Source organism: Gadus morhua, chromosome 19, assembly GCF_902167405.1.
Source record: "Gadus morhua chromosome 19, gadMor3.0, whole genome shotgun sequence".
Classification (NCBI taxonomy): domain Eukaryota; kingdom Metazoa; phylum Chordata; class Actinopteri; order Gadiformes; family Gadidae; genus Gadus; species Gadus morhua.
Window position 1 is genome coordinate 7,091,703 of NC_044066.1, and position 23,255 is coordinate 7,114,957.

General features: G+C 45.7%; 1 protein-coding gene across 1 annotated transcript in view; it reads right to left on the reverse strand.

Annotated features, from left to right (window-relative positions):
- cacna1bb (calcium channel, voltage-dependent, N type, alpha 1B subunit, b) overlaps positions 1-23,255 on the reverse strand; it is a 119,908-nt gene extending 96,653 nt beyond the window's left edge. The window contains exons 1-2 of the mRNA XM_030341792.1: positions 23,155-23,255; positions 20,323-20,462 (exon numbers count right to left, since the gene is read on the reverse strand). Coding sequence (XP_030197652.1) covers positions 20,323-20,462; positions 23,155-23,247 — 233 coding nt within the window. The 5' untranslated portion in view covers positions 23,248-23,255. The remainder of the gene's footprint in view (positions 1-20,322; positions 20,463-23,154) is intronic.

The window sequence follows — 23,255 nt, forward strand, 5'->3', positions numbered from 1 at the left end:
AGAGAGAGAGAGAGAGAGAGAGAGAGAGAGAGAGAGAGAGAGAGAGAGAGAGAGAGAGAGAGAGAGAGAGAGAGAGAGAGAGAGAGAGAGAGAGAGAGGGTGAGATGTTATAGTAATTGCCTAGTGGCTTTATGCAACATGTGTGGACAAACTACAAATGAACACATAAGCAAGAGGACGACTAATGTGTTATTCCCTGTGTGTGTGTGTGTGTGTGTGTGTTTGGTATGCATCGTTCGGGTTCCAATCCACACCCACACGCATGTTTGTGTGTACAAGACAGGAGATAGACAGAATAGAATGAGCAGCAGATAAGAGAGGAAGGGACACAAACACGAGAGAGAGAGAGAGAGAGAGAGAGAGAGAGAGAGAGAGAGAGAGAGAGAGAGAGAGAGAGAGAGAGAGAGAGAGAGAGAGAGAGAGAGAGAGAGAGAGAGAGAGAGAGAGAGAGATGGTTGAACGTCTCTGGGGCGAGGAACAGGGCACCACGGCGATGGATCGCACCGCCTGGTCGTCATAGTAACAGGAAGGCAACATCACAATGGCTCCGTAGGGTGTGTGGAAGACACAGCCTTGGTGGAGGCCGGGGAGCAATAGAGAGACAAAGAGCGAGAGACAGAGAGACAGAGAGGGAGATGGGGCAAAAGGCAGGAGATGAGCATGGGGGGGGGAAGAGAAAGAGTGAGAGAAGGATAGAGAGAGAGGGAGGGAGAGAGAAGGAAAGAGAGAGAGAAAGAGATGGAGATCAAAAGGGAGGAAGAGAGAGAAGGAATGCCCATGGTAAAGGAGATCCGTATGGGAGGCAACAAGTGAATGAGAAAAAGAGCGATAGAGAGGCTTTTAAAACGCCAGAGGGGTTTGTTTGGTTAATAATACTGTGCTGCTGCTGCTGCTGCTCATGCTGCAGCCGCGGAGGACCAGGGCTACGGATCACACGTTAACGCTGTAATAAAGGCCGGCCAGGAGCTCTGGGATCACACCTTATCAGCCACTCAGAGGACACCATGCATGTTCGACAGGGGCTTACTTTAGGAGATAAGCCAATAAAACCTCCAATAATATAAGAGTTTAACTCAATAGCCAGGAGAGAGCTGAACACGTCAAGCCAAAGATAATGATAGTGCAGATATAAAAACGACGCATCTGCGAGAACAATAGAGACTAAAGGTAAGAGAGGAATTAATAAGATTGCATAAGAATCAAAAAAGGGAACGTTCTTGATGTTTTAAATGTGTTTGATGTACCGTGGTTGTAATCCATGTAGGCCTACCACCCACCCACCAGCACGCACGGATGCACAGGAGGCGCACCTACATTCGAAGAGGCCCCACACACACACACACACACACACACACACACACACACACACACACACACACACACACACACACACACACACACACACACACACACACACACACACACAGAGTAAACGTAGATGCAGCATGACTACATTGTTCTGCAACAGAGGAGGAAGGAAGAGAGTGCCACTTAGCACCACCCATAACATTTTTGAGTATTGTTTTAAATGAAACCCTTAGTAGTTAAGTACTGCAGTAGTCTCCCTGCTATATGCTACCTGATGCAATGCGATGTGAAGGTATGCTACACGATTTTTTTTTTATGTGAATGAATGTGATGCTATGATACGTGATGCTATGATATGTGATTCTATGCAAGGAAAAGCTACTCTATGTGAAGCTATGCTACATGACCCACAAATAAAACACAGCGAGCGGGAGACACGCAGACAAAGAGAGGATAAGAGAGGCAGAAAGGCAGAGAGAGACGCAGAGAGAGAGACAGAGACAGAGAGAGGCAGAGAAGGAGAGAAAGAGGCAGAGGCAGAGAGAGAGGCAGAGACAGAGAGACACATAGAGAGGCAGAGAGAGAGGCAGAGAGAGAGACATTAAGAAACAGAAAGGCAACCAGAGAAAATGAATAAAACAATCAACTACAGTGCCTAAAAGGAAGAACACTTAATATTACGCCACTAGAGTTTGATCTGCAAATGAAACAATTAAAGTAACATTCAATTAGAACTGTCACCATGTTTATATAATTAAAGCCTATCATTAAAGTAACAACACTTTCCAACAGCGACCAACTAATAGACCTGAACTAAAAACACAATAAAAATGAACATCTGTTGCTTATTATAATGTTGTTTTCAGTGTGGATCACACACACCTTTACACCTATACACATACACACACACACACACACACACACACACACACACACACACACACACACACACACACACACACACACACACACACACACACACACACACCATGTTAACCTATATTCATACACACAGGTGCATGGTACATGCACACCAGAAGCTGACATGGAGGAACGGTGGGGGAGGGTCGGGGATCTAAGAAGCCGTTAACATTTAAATGTCACAGCACGACGACACATGACCCCGGGGAGAGCGACACTAGGAACATGGAGAGAGAGAGGGAGTTGGGGAAGATCGACTTAAGGAACATGAAAGCTAAGAAAGAGAGAGAGAGGGATAGAGAGAGAGAAAGGGAGGGAGAGAGGTAGGGACAGAGAGAGAGAGAGAGAAAGAGAAAGAGAAAGAGAGAAAAGAGAAAAGAGAGAAAGAGAGAGAGAGAGAGAGATGGATAATGGAGAAAAAAAAAGAAAAAGATAGTATGACCAATAGGATCTCCACTTTGTGTACGCAACCACCGAACTCTGAAAACAGAGTGGTTATGCTGAGATAGAGAGAGAGAAAGAGAGAGAGAAAGAGAGAGAGAGAGAGAGAGAGAGAGAGAGAGAGAGAGAGAGAGAGAGAGAGAGAGAGAGAGAGAGAGAGAGAGAGAGAGAGAGAGAGAGAGAGAGAGAGAGAGAGAGAGAGAGAGAGAGAGACAGAGACAGAGACAGAGAGAGAGTTCACCAGGGAGCAGTTGTGAGGAGATGAGCAGTGATTTATGCCTGGGAACACAATCATGAAACCAGCCAATAACCCCCCCGCCCCCGCTCCCAGAACCTTCTCGGTACAGGCTGGAGTAATGGCATTCGTTTGCAGTGTGGATCCAACAGTTACTGGAATGTAAAGTCTCAAGGGACGTATGTCCGATTCGCTTCATCAACGGCTTAATAACATGCATGTGCTGAAAAGGGCTCAAGATAATAGACTCCCGGTTATGTGGTTTTACCTTTGCATCTATTATGAATGAATAAAAGAGATTGTATGATAAATATGGTCTTATTTGTCTTCTACATCTGTCTGCATGCCTGTGGACCATCTTATCTGTCTCTCTGTAGTTAATGGTTGGCAACAGTTTAGCATAGGAAGGAACCTCTTCAACATTAAGCTATTCCTGTTCTGCGTCTACATGGTGGGTAGGCCTCACTTTATCACAATCTTTTCAACCATATCACGCAGACTCAAACCACATGAACACACAAACACACACACAGATACACACACACCCAGATAAACAAAAGCACACGCACAAACAGACAAACAAACACACACACGCACAGATAAACAAACACACACACACACACACACACACACAGTGGGACAGACACGGCCTCATTCACACAACAAATACTGTTACAACACTGTAGTGATTGTGTTTTTATATCTTGAAGAATGGGCCTTCCTGAAGGACATATTCAACTCCCTTTCCCTTTCTCTAAGGTTCTTTTTCAGTATCTCTCCTTGGCACCCAGTCCTTTTATTCACACCCTGGTATGAGAGAGGTCCCCAGGGGCCTGCAGAGCCATGCGGCAGACAGATCACATGGAGGCTACCTGCTCTTTAGGGGCCCACGTCACAAACCACACACAGAGAGAGAGAGAGAGAGAGAGAGAGAGAGAGAGAGAGAGAGAGAGAGAGACAGAGAGACAGAGAGAGAGATGGATAATAAGAGAGAGAGGAAAGGTGGCACAGCACTTGAAACGCCAGACTGTTGCATATAATGGTTATATATAGTCATCTATAGTTTCAATATTGTCGCATATACTGGACTCTATTAGAGTCAATCATTTTTAGTGTCCCTTACTGTGAATAATGTCCAAGGATAAGGGTAAGGACAAGTCATTTTATGGCCTAGTCCCAAGGAAATAATTGTAATACCTCAGCCCAATCCCAAACGACCACGTGATCTAATATAGTGTCTGTTTTTGTTTTTATATTTGAGTATTAGTATTTTTGACTTATGTTGTACCTTATTTCATTTTCAAGCTTTGGTCATTTAAAATCACATATCCCATGCCAATGAAGACGTTTAAATCGGAATGTTAGCAGGAGAGGCAGAGACAACACACACACACAGACAGAGAGACAGAGACAGAGACAGAGACAGAGACAGAGACAGAGACATTGACAGAGACAGAGAGACAGAGAGACAGAGAGAGAGAGAGAGAGAGAGAGACAGAGAGACAGAGAGAGAGAGAGAGAGAGAGAGAGAGAGAGACTACCCACACACACACCTCGCTTTGCGATGGTGCTGGAAAGCGGCTATATCTGGAGCATGAGGAGGAGGTCAGAGACTAAAGGCAGAGAGGTAGAAGGTAGATGTTGATGATTCACACTTCTACAGAGAGCGAGCGTCCGCAGGGAGGCAGGCTCTGCTTTACCAGACTGTGAAGACAAACCAAAAACCGATAGCTGAAGATTGGAAACGTACCATTGTCGTGCCATTGACAACATACGTTAAATACGTTAAATACGTTAACTGAGAATTCACATTAACGGAAAATGTACAACAGACAATTTACATTAACGGAAAATGTATGTAAACTGATCATCAATAATAACTGACTTTACATTTATTAATTTTCCCGAGGCTTGTTTTAAAGTTAACTTCTTCTAAAAAGAGGATGACGAGGATTGCTCAATTCCAACGGTTTCACAAGTTCTGTGCAACGCCGACTTACAAGTGAGGCTGAGAACAAGCATACATACAGTACATCTAAAATGCCTTGAGAAATAAATCAGTCATTAAATAATTTAGTTCTTGCAGAACTCTGCCTCGTCTCAGCCTACTGTTTTCTGAACAACTCACAATCGACATTACAATTGAAGTTTCTGAATGCTTATCTATTTGGGTGTACTAAATAAAGGCAATGCAGGAGAACGGTTAGTGCACGTAATTGATAGCCTGCCATTGCCAGACCAATTCGCAAATGTGTAGTCTGGAAGTTCATTTTAGATTTCCATGGGGCGTCATCAACAAGCACAGACCACACTTCCTCCTGACGCCATTTGACAGACCATCCACCAATCAGAGTGACGGAACGTGGGAAAGATCATCTTGGTTGTCCATGAAACTGCATCAGCGGCCGAGCAGCGCTCCCGTAGTGCGCTCCTCTGTACAGCCAAGGCATCAGACCTGGCCCACAAGGATGAACCGTTGCGAACGCACCGATCCGGCCAGGTCTGCTGGAGATCTGTCTGGGAGGGAAAGGGGCCAGGGGCACAAGCCAGAGCAAATAAAACATGAGCTTGGAGCTTCGTGCCCAGCCTACTTAATTGATGGAAGCACAACAATCGGACGTTGATGAATGTATGTGCAGTCATGCAGGAGGAAATGATAGGGTTTTTCTTCAATGGGGTGATTTAATATAATGGATAATAATACACCATTGACTTGATGTAGAGCATTACTTTACAGTGTGTTTTCTATTTTAATGTTTCGTGGTTCTTTTCTATTTCCGAGGTTGTTTCAGAGTAAAAAACATTGAACATAATAACGTTTGACCATGTATTCATGATTCAAATAAACACATTTTATCAATACAGCTGACCATCAGTCGATAATACTAATTCAGAGCGTGAGTATCTGTTGAATGCACAATGTTTATATATTGAGATGTGGGATTTATTTTAACACACCGCCACAGCAGCCCTATGCTTTTATACATTTAACTTTGGGTTCTAATGTCAGGACGTTCCTGGCATGTGGCCGTCAATGTAAAGCTTGTCCAGAAACACCCTAGTCACAAAACGTTGGCCAGGTCAGCCTCTCACAACAATGCAACGCCGAAGGCTTTTGACTACGGCATAAAATTGTACGCATTTTAGCCGTAAAGTGAAACGCAAACAGAGATTCGGCCACAGAGTGGACATTGAAGTGTGGACTTCAAACCCTTGTCCCGATCTTGCGCATCCGATCACAAGTGTAATCGAGGGCAATCACAATAAACAAATATTCAAGTCCACATAACAGATTCTGTAAATGACCACACAAACTCAAGGTCTTTATCCATTTGAATGTCAATACTCAGAATGGTAAAAAGCGTTGCTGACATGCTAACAGGCAACCGTGGTGCAGTCTGAAGAAGAAGAAGAAGAAGAAGAAGAAGAAGAAGAAGAAGAAGAAGAAGAAGAAGAAGAAGAAGAAGAAGAAGAAGAAGAAGAAGAAGAAGAAGAAGAAGAAGAAGAAGAAGAAGAAGAAGAAGAAGAAGAAGAAGAAGAAGAACATCAGTAAACCGTGAGATAAACAAATACTTTTCTAAAAACAGTGGCTCCAGGAGGGTTTGGACCAGATGTGCTTTGCCACATGAGGATAAAAGATGAAGGACATTTTCCTCTTTCTCCTTCTTCAAATTTTCTTCAATATGAACAATAATTTCACAATTACGTTATAGGGCATCATACAGTGTTAATGAGCATAAACCCAGTGTTTCCTACGAGATCATTTATACCCATGGAAATATTGAAGCAACAAAGCAATTATTGAGGAAAGTTTACTTTTCATAGTATGAACAAATTGGACTAATTATGCAATTATAAGTGAAGCTGGAAAGAGTGATTAAGGGTTCCAAGAGCAATCTCGGACCCCAGGTGCAAATGCTGATTAGACCTTTTTTCCCCATGGTCCATAATGTATGAGTTTTGAAAACATGGCGGAAGACCGACAATAAAACACCAGCCAAAAATCAAGTTGTGTGCTATGAGGTTTGGAGTCAACTGATTTACTCGTCAAAGAGAACGCAAATGCTTTGATTGATTAGTGTTTGTCGACAGTTGGCCTGCTCCACGGTATAAAGAGTGAAAAGAAGGAGGAGGATGAGCAGGAGGTGAGGTAAGAGATGGGGAAGACAGGAGGAGGAGGTAGAGGAGGTAGGGAGGGAGGGAAGGAGGGAGGGAGGAGGCGGATAGGTTGATTAGAAGAGGAAGGAGGAGGAGGTGGCAGGAGGAGAAGAAGAGGAGTGAGGAGGAGGAGGAGGAGGAGGAGGAGGAGGAGGAGGAGGAGGAGGAGGAGGAGGAGGAGGAGGATACACGATCCTCAAGCTAACATCTCTCTTGTTGTTCTTGGAAATGTTTTTTAACGTACCTGTAGTCAGGCCACACACACACACACACACACACACACACACACACACACACACACACACACACACACACACACACACACACACACACACACACACACACACACACACACACAAAGTAAAGTGGGCTGAGCAGCTGTAGTGTGTAAATGGCATTTGGTAAATTGAGCATGGAGGACAACAGCATCTCTCCCAGTGGGAGCGGCTAGTATCAATAGGCCATAGAATGTTATCAATAACCCAAGAACCAATCAGCTGGAGACACAGAAACAACCAGGGAGAGAGAGACATAGAGACGTAGAGAGAGCGACAGCGAGCATGATAGAGAGAGACAGAAAGGGACAGATAGAAAGAGGGGCAGTGAAAGATAGGGATGGGCAGTGATACGTACATAGAGAAGGAGGGAGAGACCATAAAACAGATTCCAATTTTGTAAGGTTTTAAAAAGATAATTTAACCCAATATTCGGCTCCTCTTATTCTTATTCTCATATTTTCCCAACACACACACACACACACACACACACACACACACACACACACACACACACACACACACACACACACACACACACACACACACACACACACACACACACACAAAATAGTCTATTCAGCCCTGGTGCTGGGCCAGTAGCCGAGCACCAAATTGCCACAAAGGCAGTAAGCCTGGATGATTCTCTGCCAAAATCAATGACAGTCCGGGACTCAGTCAGGGAGAGCACTCTCGTTATTTATTTACTTATTTATTTGTTTACTTATTTATTCATCCATGTTTTAACTTAATTTCAGCAATACTCTCGAATACAAAATATCTATCAAAAGAAATCCAAATGTGGCTGACAGAACCCAGCCGAGAAGGGTGTTATTGTTAACGGCCACGGAAATGCAAACTCTGATGTGTAGTCTACATATGTGTAGGCCCGAGACAACTACAACGACTGCGGTCATCAGACTTGACATACTGTACGGGGGAGGGCCGCGGCGCCACGTGACACGATGCGGTCGGGGCGCTAGGACGTCGGCGTCCCCCCGCCAACGCACGCCTCGCAGAGTGTGAGCGGTGATTTAGCGCGAGCGGAAGGCACGCCAGTGACCCGGCTCTGCCATTGGCTAACGCAGCGAGAGAGACCGTTCGCCACTGAGGAGGAAGATGATGATGAGTAGGAGGAGGAGGAGGAGGAGAAGGAGGAGGAGGAGGAGGAGGGACGTAAAGGACTTTGATGACATCATGTTCACGAGGGGTCTGGCCGACATCCCATAATGACATAATGTCGGTGGACGTTACATCAGAGACGTCGCAGTCTTTCATTTTGCTCTTTTCTTCCCTAACATCTTTCGAGGGCCCTCCTGCACGTCTCGCACTCCACCAGCTCCTCAGCCTCAGAGGTGGGGGAGGAGGAGGTGTTATTGATTGGGGTGGAGGGTGTCGGGACGGGGGTTGATAGTTCAGGGAACGGGAGGAACATTGTCTGACCACCGAGACGAGATGGAAAGGACGAGGCGAGACCCAGGGGCAGGGAAGGGAGGAGGAAGAGGTGAGACAGAACGAGGGGGGGGAGAGAGAGAGAGAGAGAGAGAGAGAGAGAGAGAGAGAGAGAGAGAGAGAGAGAGAGAGAGAGAGAGAGAGAGAGAGAGAGAGAGAGAGAGAGAGAGAGAGAGAGAAGGAAGAGAAGGAAGAGAAGAGAAGAGGAACAGAGCAGGGAGAGGAGAGCGGTGAGGAGGACAGGAGGAATCCAGGAGAAAGAGAATAAAGGGATGCAGGAGAGAAGGAAGGATGAACACAGGATGAACCAACGATAAACAGAGGATGAACAGAGGAAGAGTGCGCCTCAGCCCCTTCCTTGTGACAGATCTAATAAGACAGAAAGAAAACGACAAAGCCAGTATCTCCGAACCCCCCCCCCCCCCGTTACAGGCATCGCTCTCTGCTAGACCCCCAGCCACCAGCAGTGAGCAGCTCAAAAAGCCACTTTCCCCCCCGTGTTGTAGTACAGGTCTTAGGCTCAGAGAGACCCAGGGGAGCCACTTCCATTAAGACAGAGCCGCTGACCATAGAGGTGCTGGAGGACGGGAGGAAGGAGGTGGGGAGGGAGGGAGGGAGGTGGGGAGGGAGGGAGGGAGGGAGGGAAGTGGACAGGGAGGGGGCTGTGCACTTTGCGCCGCTAAGGTCGGCCTCCTAGGAGCACTCAGAAGGAATAAATGGAGGCGCTTGGGCCGTGAGACTAAAACGGACTCTGGGCACATTCAATATTCACAGTGTTTTGCTTCCAGATGAACCGAAGAGGGCCCCGGGGAGAGGCGGTGTTACGGATACGGGGCCCGGCTGAAGCGGCCCCGCGCTTCTCCTCAAAGCTGGAAGTATCGCCGTGGAGCTGTTCTTGTTGCGCTGTTTTTTAAGTGGAATCCATCTGTTTATTCCATGCGAGGAGAAAACCCTCTGTGTGCTAATGCCCAATCCCTGGAAAGAATGGTGCGCTAAAGCTAACAAATGGAACATCTAAGTCCGATATAATGGTAGATAAAAAGAAAATCAAAGGCTTTTTTTAATTCACATCCATTTTGGAGTCAAACGGCTGCCATTTCATTGCTTTTAATCAGGGTGTTCACACTGTATACCATCTTCAGGGTCATGCCGGCTCCAGGCCTGGCGGGCCTCGCTTTGTTATCACATTGATACGGTGTATCACATATCAGTAATGCAATCAAGTGTAAACAACTTTATAAAATGTGCTCCTGCAATATTCCTGGATGCAACACATATCAAGGCGTTGTTAGAAAACAGCTGGGAGTCGGCTGATAGCGTGGTTTAGAAACCTTCTAGCTCTGAGACCCAGGCGGCGGTGGGATCTGTGTGCCTTTGAGCTTTGCGAGCGCTCTCCTGGGTGAGGTTTCACAACGCAGGTCGCAGCTTACCCGTCCAAGATAGATGGGCTGGTACTGAAGCCTAAACCAAGATTTTCACATTTTCCTTTTTGAGAAGAAGAGACGCTAGAAAAGACAATATGGCAGCAGGAATAACCACTCCTGTTGTTCCGTCTAGAGTTCTCTGTCGCAATTGAAAACAATCTCTTTTTTTTTTTTCGGTATTCAACAGCCAACCAGAGGTATTGTCCATGCTGTGACTGTTACTGCAGACTCCTGAGGCCAGCCTACCTCTATCCCAAACCACAACACTTCATGAGTCGCCATCAAGAAATGTTCCCTTAACAGAGCATGACAGAATGCACGGGGAGAGAGGACGACTCAACAACAGTCAGTGAGGAAATAACTTCACAGTTTGGACTGGAATCATCATCGTTTTACAGTTTCCTTCAAGCTGCTGGTTCACATCCCCTCCAACCCACAGCGGTACTAGATACCACATACCAGAGGCACACCTCATTATTCACTACAAAATAACAACTGTGGAGTCAGGGCTACAAAATGTAACTTTTAAAATGTTAAAAGTAATGTCAAATGCCTTGCAGCACTTGGTAACATCTCTATGAATAGACAAAGAAGACAAAGCATGCGGGAAGCCCCGTGAATGGGGCAGTATAGTAGTGGTTAGGGGTGTTTGGGTCCTGGAACAAAAGATGCCGGGCTCAATTTCCCCAAGTCTTCAACCTAACCTGAAGGGCTCCTTGAGCAAGATGCTCTAACTTATAACTACCCCCTAAATGACGTGTCCATAAAAAGATGACACTGAATGGTAAAGTCATCTAACATGATTGGCCATGATGGTCCATCGAGAGATCAGGTCATGGAAGTTATGTCAGAGCTTGAACACTCCAGAAGATCTGCGGTGGCATTGAGTCTGTTGTGCAACTAGCTGGCTGACCTCTGACCCCCCCACTGGCTGCTCTCAGCACCCCTCTCCCCACTCCCTCCAGTGTTTGTTGTGGTGTATGTGGAAGGTCAGCTCAGCCCACCAGCCTAGTGTCCCGGTCAACAACAGTCCTTCTTTCCAACTGGCTGGTCATTTAACTTTATTTAATGCGAGCGTTGAGTACTACACGCCACATCTCATAGCCCCTGTTTGAGCTTCATATATTGGAACAGATTGCGCTTGAAAACAATTACAACATTTTCAAATGTTTCGTCTTTAAGTTAATGTAGCTAAAGCAGAAGTTAAAGCAGGAAGACCACATTCCCCTTCTATTTCTCATCTATCGATGTCTGGGTACTTGATTTTACCACAGTCATTGCAGGCTCCTTCTCATCCTCTCCGATCAATGACCAATCAGGACATCTGACGGTTTTGTATATCTACATCTCTCATTCATGCTTGTCTCTGTGGTTTTCGTTGGGACTCGTTGGAGCCCTCCGCCATCCCTACCCCCCCGGGACTAGGCTCCATCTGTCTACAGAGAAAGAGATGGCGTCCTCCGGAGCCAAGAAACTCCATCCATAGTCCCCACCGCCAACGCCACAATCACCACCACCACCACCACCGCCAACGCCACAGCCACCACCACCAGTGTCTAGCCTCAATCAGTGAATCTCATCTCCCAGCAGACTTCATGGATCCCGTGAAAAAAATCGTGAGGGTGTCTAATTGCCAAATGTTGTTATAACAATAAATTGTATTGTTCATTTTTGTACTGATCTCTCTCTGAATGAAAACATTTCAAGTCCTCATCACCACATACCACATCAAGAAGGCTTTGAGCACTGTGACCGTCAAAGGAATTGAACAAACAAAGCTCGGAGTAACTTCCTGAGCAAGGGCTGCTAAATGGATAGGTCGCTGTTAGAAATTTCACATGCTTATTTTCCATCTATATCTAGTTGATCTTCAGCCATATCACTTTTTTCTGTGAGGATGTCTTGCCCTTATCCATAATATCTCCAAGGGTATAAAACGTTTTCTTCACGCTGACTGGTTGCATTCTTCCGAAGAACTCATCATATTGATTAAACAGGACATACAGTCCCTCACACGCCCTCTGTTTGTTCTGTGTTTTCGTCTGGACGACTTGTTGATCACAAAACAACAATGATGTCGGTAATTAGCTGAGTGCTGAGTCATGCGTGAAGGGAACCTGCCAGCCCGACATTCAGCTGGTGCGGTCTACTTCCTTTGCCTACAGAATGGGGACACTCAGGCAACACTTTGCTCAACGCATGGCTAGAACCCTGGCAGCCGGGACCCCAGAGACACTGCGTCATGTGGGCGTGCATGTGGATGTGTGTGTGTTTATATTTGTTTATCCGTCAGTGATTGTGTGTGTGTGTGTGCTTGCGGGAGGTGTGTGTGTGTGTGTGTGTGTGTGTGTGTGTGTGTGTGTGTGGGCCTACGTGTAGGTGTATGAGCTGGGGTGCGCGTGTGTCTGCATGTCTCTGAGCGTGAGTGCATGCGTCTCTGAACAAATGCAGCAGCAGAGGTCTGTCTGGCGCGCCTGACGGATGTCTGCTCCAGTCCTTCATGTGCCTGTCAGCGCTAACACAAGCTAGTTTCATAACACGTTGTACGTAACCACTATGGTTCACCCACACACACACACACACACACACACACACAAAACCATGCATGCACATGCGCACACACACAGAAACCACACTGGTAAACACACGCACACAGAAAAAACAAAAGACACACACACACACACATGTTGCACACTACTGCTTACATGTGACAATAATAACTGTTAAAAGGACTTTTTTATATGACAAGGTGTGTGGATGAATAACCATTACAAGCTATTTGAAAATGTACCAATGCATAGGGTATGCTATATATTAGCGTACAAATTCTGCGTTGGTGTACCTTCTTCGTGACGGCGAAGTGCCTCCAAAAAGACACTTCCATCATACAAAAAGACACAATGTGAGATGGAGCAGATTAGAACATTCATAAAGTGGTTTGCGAAGACTGTCAATTTTTTTTATGTTACACCTGTTTAAACTAAATTATGGTATTGTTTTAATAACAGGGAAAAGCGGCATAGACTACTATTGTCAAGATAGAAAAAATACTAACACATAAAAAAATAAAAGACTAGTCATCAATACTCATAATAACCTGAGAAAAGATAAACTCCACAGTTTCCGACCAAGCAATTATGATGAATGATTTCTCAACGCTGGAGCCCAGAAGTGCATAACATAGAGATAAAATATCAAATTTATAATTTCCACTGTCTGTAGAAGAAAGTAAAATTTGTTATTAGGCGTTTGGGGAGAAGCTTGAACATGTAGGAGAGTTTTAGCAGGAATTGCAGCTCTTTTTGTGATGAGGTGTACTGGATTGTTTTTCGAAGTAACAGCTGTTTGTCTGTGTGTGTGTGTGTGTGTGTGTGTGTGTGTGTGTGTGTGTGTGTGTGTGTGTGTGTGTGTGTGTGTGTGTGTGTGTGTGTGTGTGTGTGTGTGTGTGTGTGTGTGTGTGTGTGTGTAGGATCATGAGTGTCCACACTATCATAATCTACCCTACCCTTGCATCCATCTATATCCATCTATCTCCCTCTATCCTTCCATCCATCTATCTATTTATCGTTCCATCTATCTCTATTTATCCTGCATCAATCTATCTATCCTTGCATCCATCTATCTATCCTTCCGTCCCTCCATCAATCTAAGTGTTTAACATCTAACATTTAAGCGAGTAAATACCAATCTCAACATGAATAACAACCCCCGCTAGCATAGATGCTGCATCAATCTCGTCGAGCAGAGAAGGGAAGACAAGGGATACACCATACTCCCTAACCAGGGAATTGAACCCCCGTCTCTGGGCAGTGCTACGTTATAACCCGGGAGCTCGGTGTGTCAGAACGCCGCCGCTACGCCCCTGGTTAGCTTGGTAGGGATCTCTCAGACACTCCGCCGCTGTTCTCTGCTAGGATCGCCCCTCAGAACAACAGCTTCACTGGACCGGCCCTGGTGAACGCAGGCTGTCTGGATCCATAGGCCGCCTGCGTTTTCTGTTAGTAAACTCGGATAGTTTGGATCATGTTTTGGAGCACGGTCGTACCCTCACGTCAGGGAGGATTTACAGTACATTACATTGTATGACTTAACGTTCACTGTTTAGTCGTTTAGTGGACGCTGTTGTCTGATGCAGCTTGCATTGAGTTTGACTTCGATTCATGTCATTGGATCGTAGGTATCGGTGCGTGATAGATACAGGCATTGTGGTTGGGACCCAGAATCTTCTGGCTCAAGTGCAATCACCTCTCCTCTCTTCAGCCCCCAGACGCAGACACACACCGTTCCCCCAACTCCTCTGTGTGTTGAAGATGTAGCGGCCGCTATCGGACCAGCGCGCCGTTCCTCATCACTGGCTCTCCCTCTCCCTATCCATCCATCTCCCCCTCTCCTTCTCTCTCCATCCACAAAGCACCCATCCAGAACCAGCTGGACTGACATTAGGTTGAGAAAACACAGCATGCCCTGGTGCCCCACCTTTCAACCTCCCAACACAGACCTCTTCCACCACCTCCACCCCTCCACCCCTCCTCCTCGACCCCTTTACCACCACCTCACCCCTCCTCTGCCACCTCCACCCCTCCTCCACCACCACCTCCACCCCTCCAAGACCACCTCCACCACCACCTCCACCTTCACATTTGTTCCACCGGGGCACCCAGTGCAATGGAGAGAGAAAGATATTCCACACTGGACGGACGTCACATCGGCCAAACCGACGAGTCACACCAGTCCAACTGAAAAACAACCCCAAAGTGTGCTGGCAGACTGTGCTGAAAGATAGAACACCGTGCGTCACTGCAGCAGTCGGTGAAGGGTATGAATAGGTCTCATATCAATCAGAGAGGAAACACAACACTTTGAAATGGGGAAATTAAGACGTCACCACGGCTATGTTGCTATTGCTTCGCACACGCACACACACACACACACACACACGCACACGCACACGCACACACACAGATGATCTCCATGTACACCTGTAGCTGTTCAAGAGGGCCGGGGTGTAGCGATCAGACAGCAGCTTCTTGGCAGCTGTTGAAAGGGAGCGTTTTATTCACCCAGCAGGGGCATGGAGGGGTTAAAGAGACCCCCACATCCCCCATCCCCTCGCTTCTCCCCTCACCCGGTCTCGCTCTACAAATACTTTGAAGCCCCCCCTATTGTGTCGGCCATTTTGCTACCAAAGACAGATGAAAGGAAATGGGGAAACTTTGAAGTAAACACGCGCACACACACACACACACACACACACACACACACACACACACACACACACACACACACACACACACACACACACACACACACACACACACACACACACACACACACACACACACACAGCTCTCTAGTGATGCAGAACACACCCCCACACCTGAGTCAGGAATAGGAGGGGGATGTGTATGGAGGAGGAATTGGACAGATGGACAGGGCAAGGTTGAGGATTGGTTGGTTGATGAACTGTGTTTAAATTATTCTTGCTTGACTAATAATAATTATTTACCAATTTATGTAGTTTTAAAATTTTTACTTTATTCTACTGTCCTGTAGTTGCTAGCTGGCACTCTTCAGAGATCGATTTGGTATTGTCTTATTTTATATCTTCATCATTAATTCAATAATTATTCAGTCCGTTATGAATGGGGTTTTGATTTTTGAAATCTCACTGAAGAAAGAATAGTAAACTTCTTCTAACAGCTACAGTTAAAGTAGTCAACAAAAGATCCTTATCCGTCACGTGACAGAGTACACTCCTGAGGAGCGGGAGGAAATGAATAAAGCATTACAAATGTAATTAAAAGAAAGAATCTTGGAATATAACAGTGGTAGTAAGTCAAATTTAGTTTGCGCTTTAACTGTTGCTAGGGATGGAAATTCAGAGAAATCAGCCAGAGTAATTTCGATTCCGAAAGTATCCAACTGACAAAGATCCCACCCCTCCTCTAAGTCCTCCCTCCAAAGCCACTCTCCCAAAACATATGACTAGCTTGCTATTCATGGGCAGTAGGTCTGCCTCGCCTTATGGACGACTGTGGTCATGCTCAAGGAGTTCACAGGGAGAGTGCAACCAGGTAGGCGGGTAGGTAGACAGACCATTAGGACAACAATCTCGTCAGGGCCAGTGAGAGGAAGGGTTTATTACAGGCCTGAGACAGCTTTTTTTTCGGTTTCTTTGACAAAGCATTTAATTCACTGATTCATATTTAAAGACAAGTTCAAGAAAAATGACATAAACCGCTTTTAAAATGAATTGCCTACACTAGCAATATATGATAGCTACCAACCACTTTTCATTTGAACTGGAGTTCGTTCATTCATTAAAGGGAAACTTCACCCATTTCCATTAAGCTTTGTATCGTTAGAAACCCACTCATATTTTTGAATGGTCGTGCATCATTCCCTTATTTTCTGGAGAGACTGGAGAGATCCGTATCGATCTCCAACACTTCCTGTTTAAGATGACGCAATATGACAATTTTTGAGTAGAAGTAAATAGGAAGTGTAAGAGGGGAGGATTCTCGTAAGACTACAAGCACTAGGGTAGGGACCCACTGATCTAGCGGGAGTGGCCAGCGAAGCTGTGCATCGTGGTACATGCTGGGAGTTGTTGTCTTCAATCCACAAGCGCCAAAAAGTCACTTTCTGCCTTTTCTCGGTCAAGACGGCACCAAATTAGAATTTTCTTTAATTATTCGACTACATATAGGACCCAATTTCAATACATCATGCCTCCACCGGTGAAATGCTCCTTTAATGGCACAGAATATAACTAGCTAAATAATATTGAATTAAAAAATAAATGCTAAAACACAATTTGTACATTCCCCCCCGGATCCTTCTCACTGCCCACTCTGGTTCATGGACCCTCAGTGGGGAATCACTAATAAGAGTCTTTCCACTGCTCTGAACGGCTACTATTCAGAGTCTTTCATTAGGACTCGAGTCATACTGGCATTGTTAGTCCAAGGTTACCAAACTGACTAACGCAACCTAGCTAGTAGTGATAATATTGATCTTAAGGGAGAGTAATGACACTACTGGTTGCTGCAATGCTACATGATTTAATAGATCAATATATACAAAGTCATTTTGCCATTAATTTCCCCAGTCTGAAAAGGTTTTCAAAATTACACATTTCAATCATTTGCCTTAATTACAATGGTGACGGCTTAAATCAATGAGGAACTTAAATATTGATAACAAGGGTTCAATATTTAACACACGCACACACACACACACACACACACACACACACAGGATTGATCTGCAGAGTGGTTATCCAGTGATGTCTAAATAACTTAAGAGATCGGTCACATATTGTGCTAGGTTGTTGCTAGATTAAGATGATCAGAAGAGGAAATATGCAGTTTGGCGGTCAACATATCAACATAATATCTGATGTTATTCTTTCTGGAATTAAATAAATGGGACACGTTTTTTATGTGCCTATTGATATCATGTAAATGAAGCACTGTAGTAGAAAATCGGGCAGTACTTTCCCAATGGTTGACCATGATGCCTAAGTAATGTTTATGATCGGTCATTCTTGCTTATGTTATAAGGTCGATATATAGACCCCCACATAGTCAGGTCGCTTCAAAGCCTATCAGACAGAAGGAGACTAATAACAAACTGCCTCTAAATTATTATTCACGAAGAGGCTAGAATCTTTGCCGATTAAAAATATATTCATCTAATTGAATAATCTTGAAACATGGATATTCCTGGGACAGATACAGGCCCGGCAGAAACAGGCCCAGTCTAGGGGAATGGAAAAGTCTGGACATGCAATGCTGTATGTGTTTACATATACGGTAATGCAAAGAGAAATATGTTCCTGTTTCGCTCCCCCCTCAATCCTCATTCATTTCAGCGTTTATCCCTCGCCGTGATTTATTTGCGTATTGATTTTTTCAAATTGCAATTAATTACATCATGAATCAGAGCGAGAGCCCTTGCGCTAATGATGCTGTAACAATAATCTCTACCAGCTCCTCCATCTACCACCAGCAATAGGACTAAGTGTTAGCTACAACACTGCTCATAGCGGTAGCTGTGTTGGGGCAGTTTTTAGGCCGTGTTTAGGCCGTGCTTAGGCCGTGTTTAGGCCGCGTTAAAGCTGTGTTTAGGCCGTGTTTAGGCCGTGTTTAGGCTGTGTTTAGGCCGTGTTTAGGCCGTGTTTAGGCCGTGTTTAGGCCCTGTTTAGGCCCTGTTTAGGCCCTGTTTAGGCCCTGTTTAGACCGTGTTTAGGCCCTGTTTAGGCCCTGTTCAGGCTGTGTTCAGGCTGTGTTCAGGATAATGGTGGTGTTGAGGTTGATGATTGGTGGAGTGAGGTCCGATGATGGTTGAGGGTTGAGAAGTGAGAATCAGGGTGGTGTTGAAGGTATGACGATAGTGAGGGATGATCGTGCTGGTGTTAGTGTTGGTGATGAGGAGGAGGGTGGTAATGTCGATGATGGTGGTGGTGGTGGTGGGTTGATGATGAGGGGGGTAATGATGAGGTGGTGGTAGGGTGTGGTGATGAGGGTGTTGAAGGAGTGAAGGCTTGTGATGAGTGTAGTGATGATGAGAGTGGCGGTGGCTCTGAGGGTAATGGCTCAGTGGGGGTGATACTGGCGGACAGGGAGCCGTGATAGGAACAGATCTGAAACCATCGATGCCGTGGACACCAGGACTAGCGGTGCTTTATGAAAGATTTATCCGTGAAATAGGTGTCTTGCTCAGAAAGACGTTTCAGCCATTTGCATGTTCGCTTTGTTTGGTTGGTCTGTTGGTTGAATGTTCAGACAATCGGTGTGTGTGCATAGCAGGGTACTTTATTACCCCATGCCGTTTCCCTGACACATAATCAATGCTTTGAAATCAATACATTGATAAAGAACAGAGAGAGACAGAGGGTAACCGTGTTGTGCTTTGTTTTATATTTTGAGTTAGGTTTGTGTAGTTACCATTTCAATGAGTCTACAGACTTTGTGGACACAGAGAAGCACTGTCCTTCACCAGAACCTCAAGGATCGTGCAGTGTCCCTGCAAGGTCTCAGTTTGACACGCAGCATCAACACCTTGTTCAAGGTCAAAGGTCAAACCATTACATCACTTCTAAAGAAAACCTAACGGTTGGAAAACGTATTGCCAACGTAATAATTGAAACACAGCAAACATTTTGCAGATTAATTAATTAAGATTTATTTCAAAGATAATAAAATCAGGTGCAATGAGTAAGTGTAAAAGAAAAGTGAAATTATGAGGATTTATGAAATTAATTTACTAAAAATAGAATTGTAATCTGCGCTCATCTAGAAAGCTCCTTGGAAATGAACTGAGAGAATTCCAGACTAATACGCATTTGCGAATTGGTCTGGCGATGTCAGTTTAGGGTAGTGTAGGAAGTGATCATGAATCTTTAATTATCATGTCGTATTATGTAGTATATGACATCATCATAAATGTTTAATCATCATGTTTAGTTATCATGGAGTAAACGACACGAGAACAGAGACTAAAAAAAGCTTTTCAGCCGCAAAACCAACAATGCTTTCATCCCGCCCTCTCATAGCTCTTCCATTATTATTAAATTCTCTGAATAAAACGGTTATGTAGGTCTGTTTTCTCACAACAACTTTCACATGCCTGGGAAGCAATTGGAGTGATGCTGCACAGAGCTCAGTATACACTCTCAAGGCATAGAGCACATACAAAAGAAAGCACGCTTTTATCTCTCTCACACAAACACACGCACAAACACACTCTCTCTCTCTCTCTCTCTCTTGCCATCTCGCCCTCTCTCTTAGTCCACCTAAAGCATCTTAGTCCCACTCTCTCGCACCCTCTCTCTCTCTTGACCTCTCGCCCCCTCTATCTAGCCCAGATTCACTCCCGCCTCTCTCTCTCTCTCTCTCTCTCTCTCTCTCTCTCTCTCTCTCTCTCTCTCTCTCTCTCTCTCTCTCTCTCTCTCTCTCTCTCTCTCTCTCTCTCTCTCTCTCTCTCTCTCTCTCTCTCTCTCTCTCTCTCTCTCTCTCACATACCGTCCATCTCAAGCTGACACGGCCGGCGGCCATCGGGTGAGGCAGGGAGTGATGGAGGGAGGACGGGACGGAGGACTCACCCGGTGAGGACGACCACAAAGTCCATGACGTTCCAGCCGTTCCTCAGGTACGAGCCTTTGTGGAAAGCGAAGCCCAGGGCGATGATCTTGATGCCCGCCTCGAAGCAGAATATTCCTATAAAGTAGGGCTCTGTGTGGTCCTGCATGGGGGAAAGGAGTGGGGGGTGATTGACAGGGGGGGGGGGGATAGAAGAGGGAGGGGAGAAAGAGAGGACGTGGAAGAGCGAGAGTGGGGGAGGAGTGAGAGAAGAGAGTAGAGAGAGAGAGAGGGAGAAAGAGAGAGAGTGGAGGAGAGATGGGTGGAGGGAGAGAGCGGAGAGTGAGGAGAGAGGGGGAGGAGAAGGAGGGAGATCTTTTTGTTAAATATTAGAGCATGGCTAATGAAGTGAACACTCCAACAGAGAGAAAGAGAATAAGCCAGAGAGAGAAAGAGGTCTCCTATTTAATTCCTGAGTAAGATGACCAGGACTAATGACTTCATGGGGGCTTCTTTGTGCTTGAGGGCAAAAAATATATAGTATACATCATATCAGATTATTCTATATGATGAAGTCTTCTAATATGCCCTGAATTTGCCGTATGGGATTCATACAGTTCTCTCTCTCTCTCTATAGATCGAGAAGGCGGTGTGTGTGCGGTGTGTGTGCAGTGTGTAAGTGCCTGTGTAATTGCGTGCATGTGTGTGCCACTACTACAAATACATTATTTCCCCCACGCCCCTGTAACCCAGTGTGATGACAGGCCCGAGAACCACTACAGCCACGTTGACAGCCACAGTGACAACCACGGTGACAACCTCGTCACCAGCCCCACCAAAGCCAATCTCTAACACCATCGTCCACCTGGCCCAGACACGTTTAGATGGAGGATGATCCCTCATAATCCACAGAGGTTTTAGAGCAATGATGGACATCTGATGGGTGCCTTCAGCAGCTTGAAGACCAGGTAATGCTTGGATTCATGCTGCTGAAGGCCCAAATGATAGGGCCCATGTGATGCTTTTACGTCTAATCTTTGCGGAGGTAGGTTGTGGCCCAATCCCATTTCTACCCCCTACCCCTTCCCCTTACCCCTTCCCCTTACACCTTCAAAACAAGGGGGAGGGGGAAGGGGAAGGGGTAAGGGGTAGAAATGGGATTCGGCCTGTGAGTCTGTACGTCCACGCCATAGCCCACATAGCCCTCCGCCATAGCGAACCATGTTAAGCTTTCAGTGTTGGAATTTCCGATGTACTCCTATGGAGTTGAGCTTTGAAGCCCAACCCAGCATCGACACGGCTCTGGGTGCAACAGACGGCTTGGATTCTCCACTGTGTTCAAACAGATTATAGCTTTGTTTGACATTCCAATACAAACAGCAAAGGCTTTTCTTCACTTTGCAAAGTCAAATACATGTTTAAGGATTCAGAGCACCGAACTTTCGTCTGTTACTTTGCTATACTTTACGTGTTACCTCTCAGAAAGCGACATGGGTGATTGCATGACACATGATCCTCACATAATAAGAAAACACCAGACGCCGCTGAATCGTGGACACGGAGGCATCAATGCAAGCAGTGGTGTAGAGACCCACGGCATCTCATTGGCAGCATTCTGACATTGAAGTACAGTTTGGCCTCAAGTCAGCGTCTGAGGGTGTTGGAAGCATGGACGTATGGAGAATAATAACCAGGCCTTCAGCAGAGCACACGATCTACGTGCGCTAGGGTCCTAGACAAAAACAATCAGAGGTGTTGCGTAATAATTTAGCTGGAAGGGGGTTTAGGAATCGGATAGACGAATGCTGTTATAGGCGGCAGTGGAAGTGTGTTAGCATCTATTATGCATACATCTAAAATGGTTGTGAGGAATATAGATGCTTTGTGTACCAAGCGGCGTTAAGGCCCGGGCGCTAAAGACCTGCCATGGATCTGAGATCCTTTAAGGGGTCTGAGCCGGCCGCGTACTTTAGAGACTTAACGGCGGCAGTGTTGTTTATGCAGGATCATAAATAATAGCAGGATGCGGCTCTCTAATTAAAAGAGCACTCGTCGTGTTAATCTGCGAGGCGGGGAGGAAGAAGGAGAGAGAGAGAGAGAGTAAAGTAGTCGTGTTCTAATGAACCACACACTCTCTGATGCCAGATAAGTAGCACACTTTGTTTTCTATCCTTGGGTGGAAAAAGAAGATCCGCTCATCTGCCGAGCTTGCTTGGAGAATGACGGAGATCACAGGGACTTGGCAGACACGAGGAGGGGATGTTCTCCATCGGTGGAACGCAACTATGATTCTGTTTCTAAACAAGTGTCTGTTTGGTGTGGCGTGCAGCAAAGCACTTCTATCTATTTAATTCATTTAGCAGATGTTTTAGAGAGAGATTGGCCTAGACGCGACCTTAACGCGGCCTTAACACGGCCTAAACACGGCCTAAACACGGCTTACCATTAAGAATTAACAAATGGATCTGAGATGTCAGTCCAGTGTTTCTGTAACTCAAAGGCCCCCGATTGACCACCAGGTGTGATGTGTATTAGCCATTACAAGCTATTTCAAAATCAACACATTTGTCCCACTTTTAAAGGCATTCTATTGATACCCAAGGTGTGATGCTTAAGAGCAATAACAAGCCATTTATCAACCCAATTGGGACATCACAAATGGGAGTGTCCAGTCCCATCAGATGCACGATAGATAGATCAGCATATACAAGTGGATACTGTTCACTTGGCAGTCTTGATTGATCGATGGATTAATTCATCAATCGTAGAATGTGATCCATCCATCTTACAACTGTCTGGACACTCCCATTTGTGATGTCACTACTACGGGATTGATAGACAAGATGGACACTCACCAGCCGTTCGGACATGGGCGTCTTGTCGTTGACGGGCAGGTGTTGCTCCAGGGCGAGGACGATGCAGTTGGCGATGATGGTGGAGAGGATCATGTACTCGA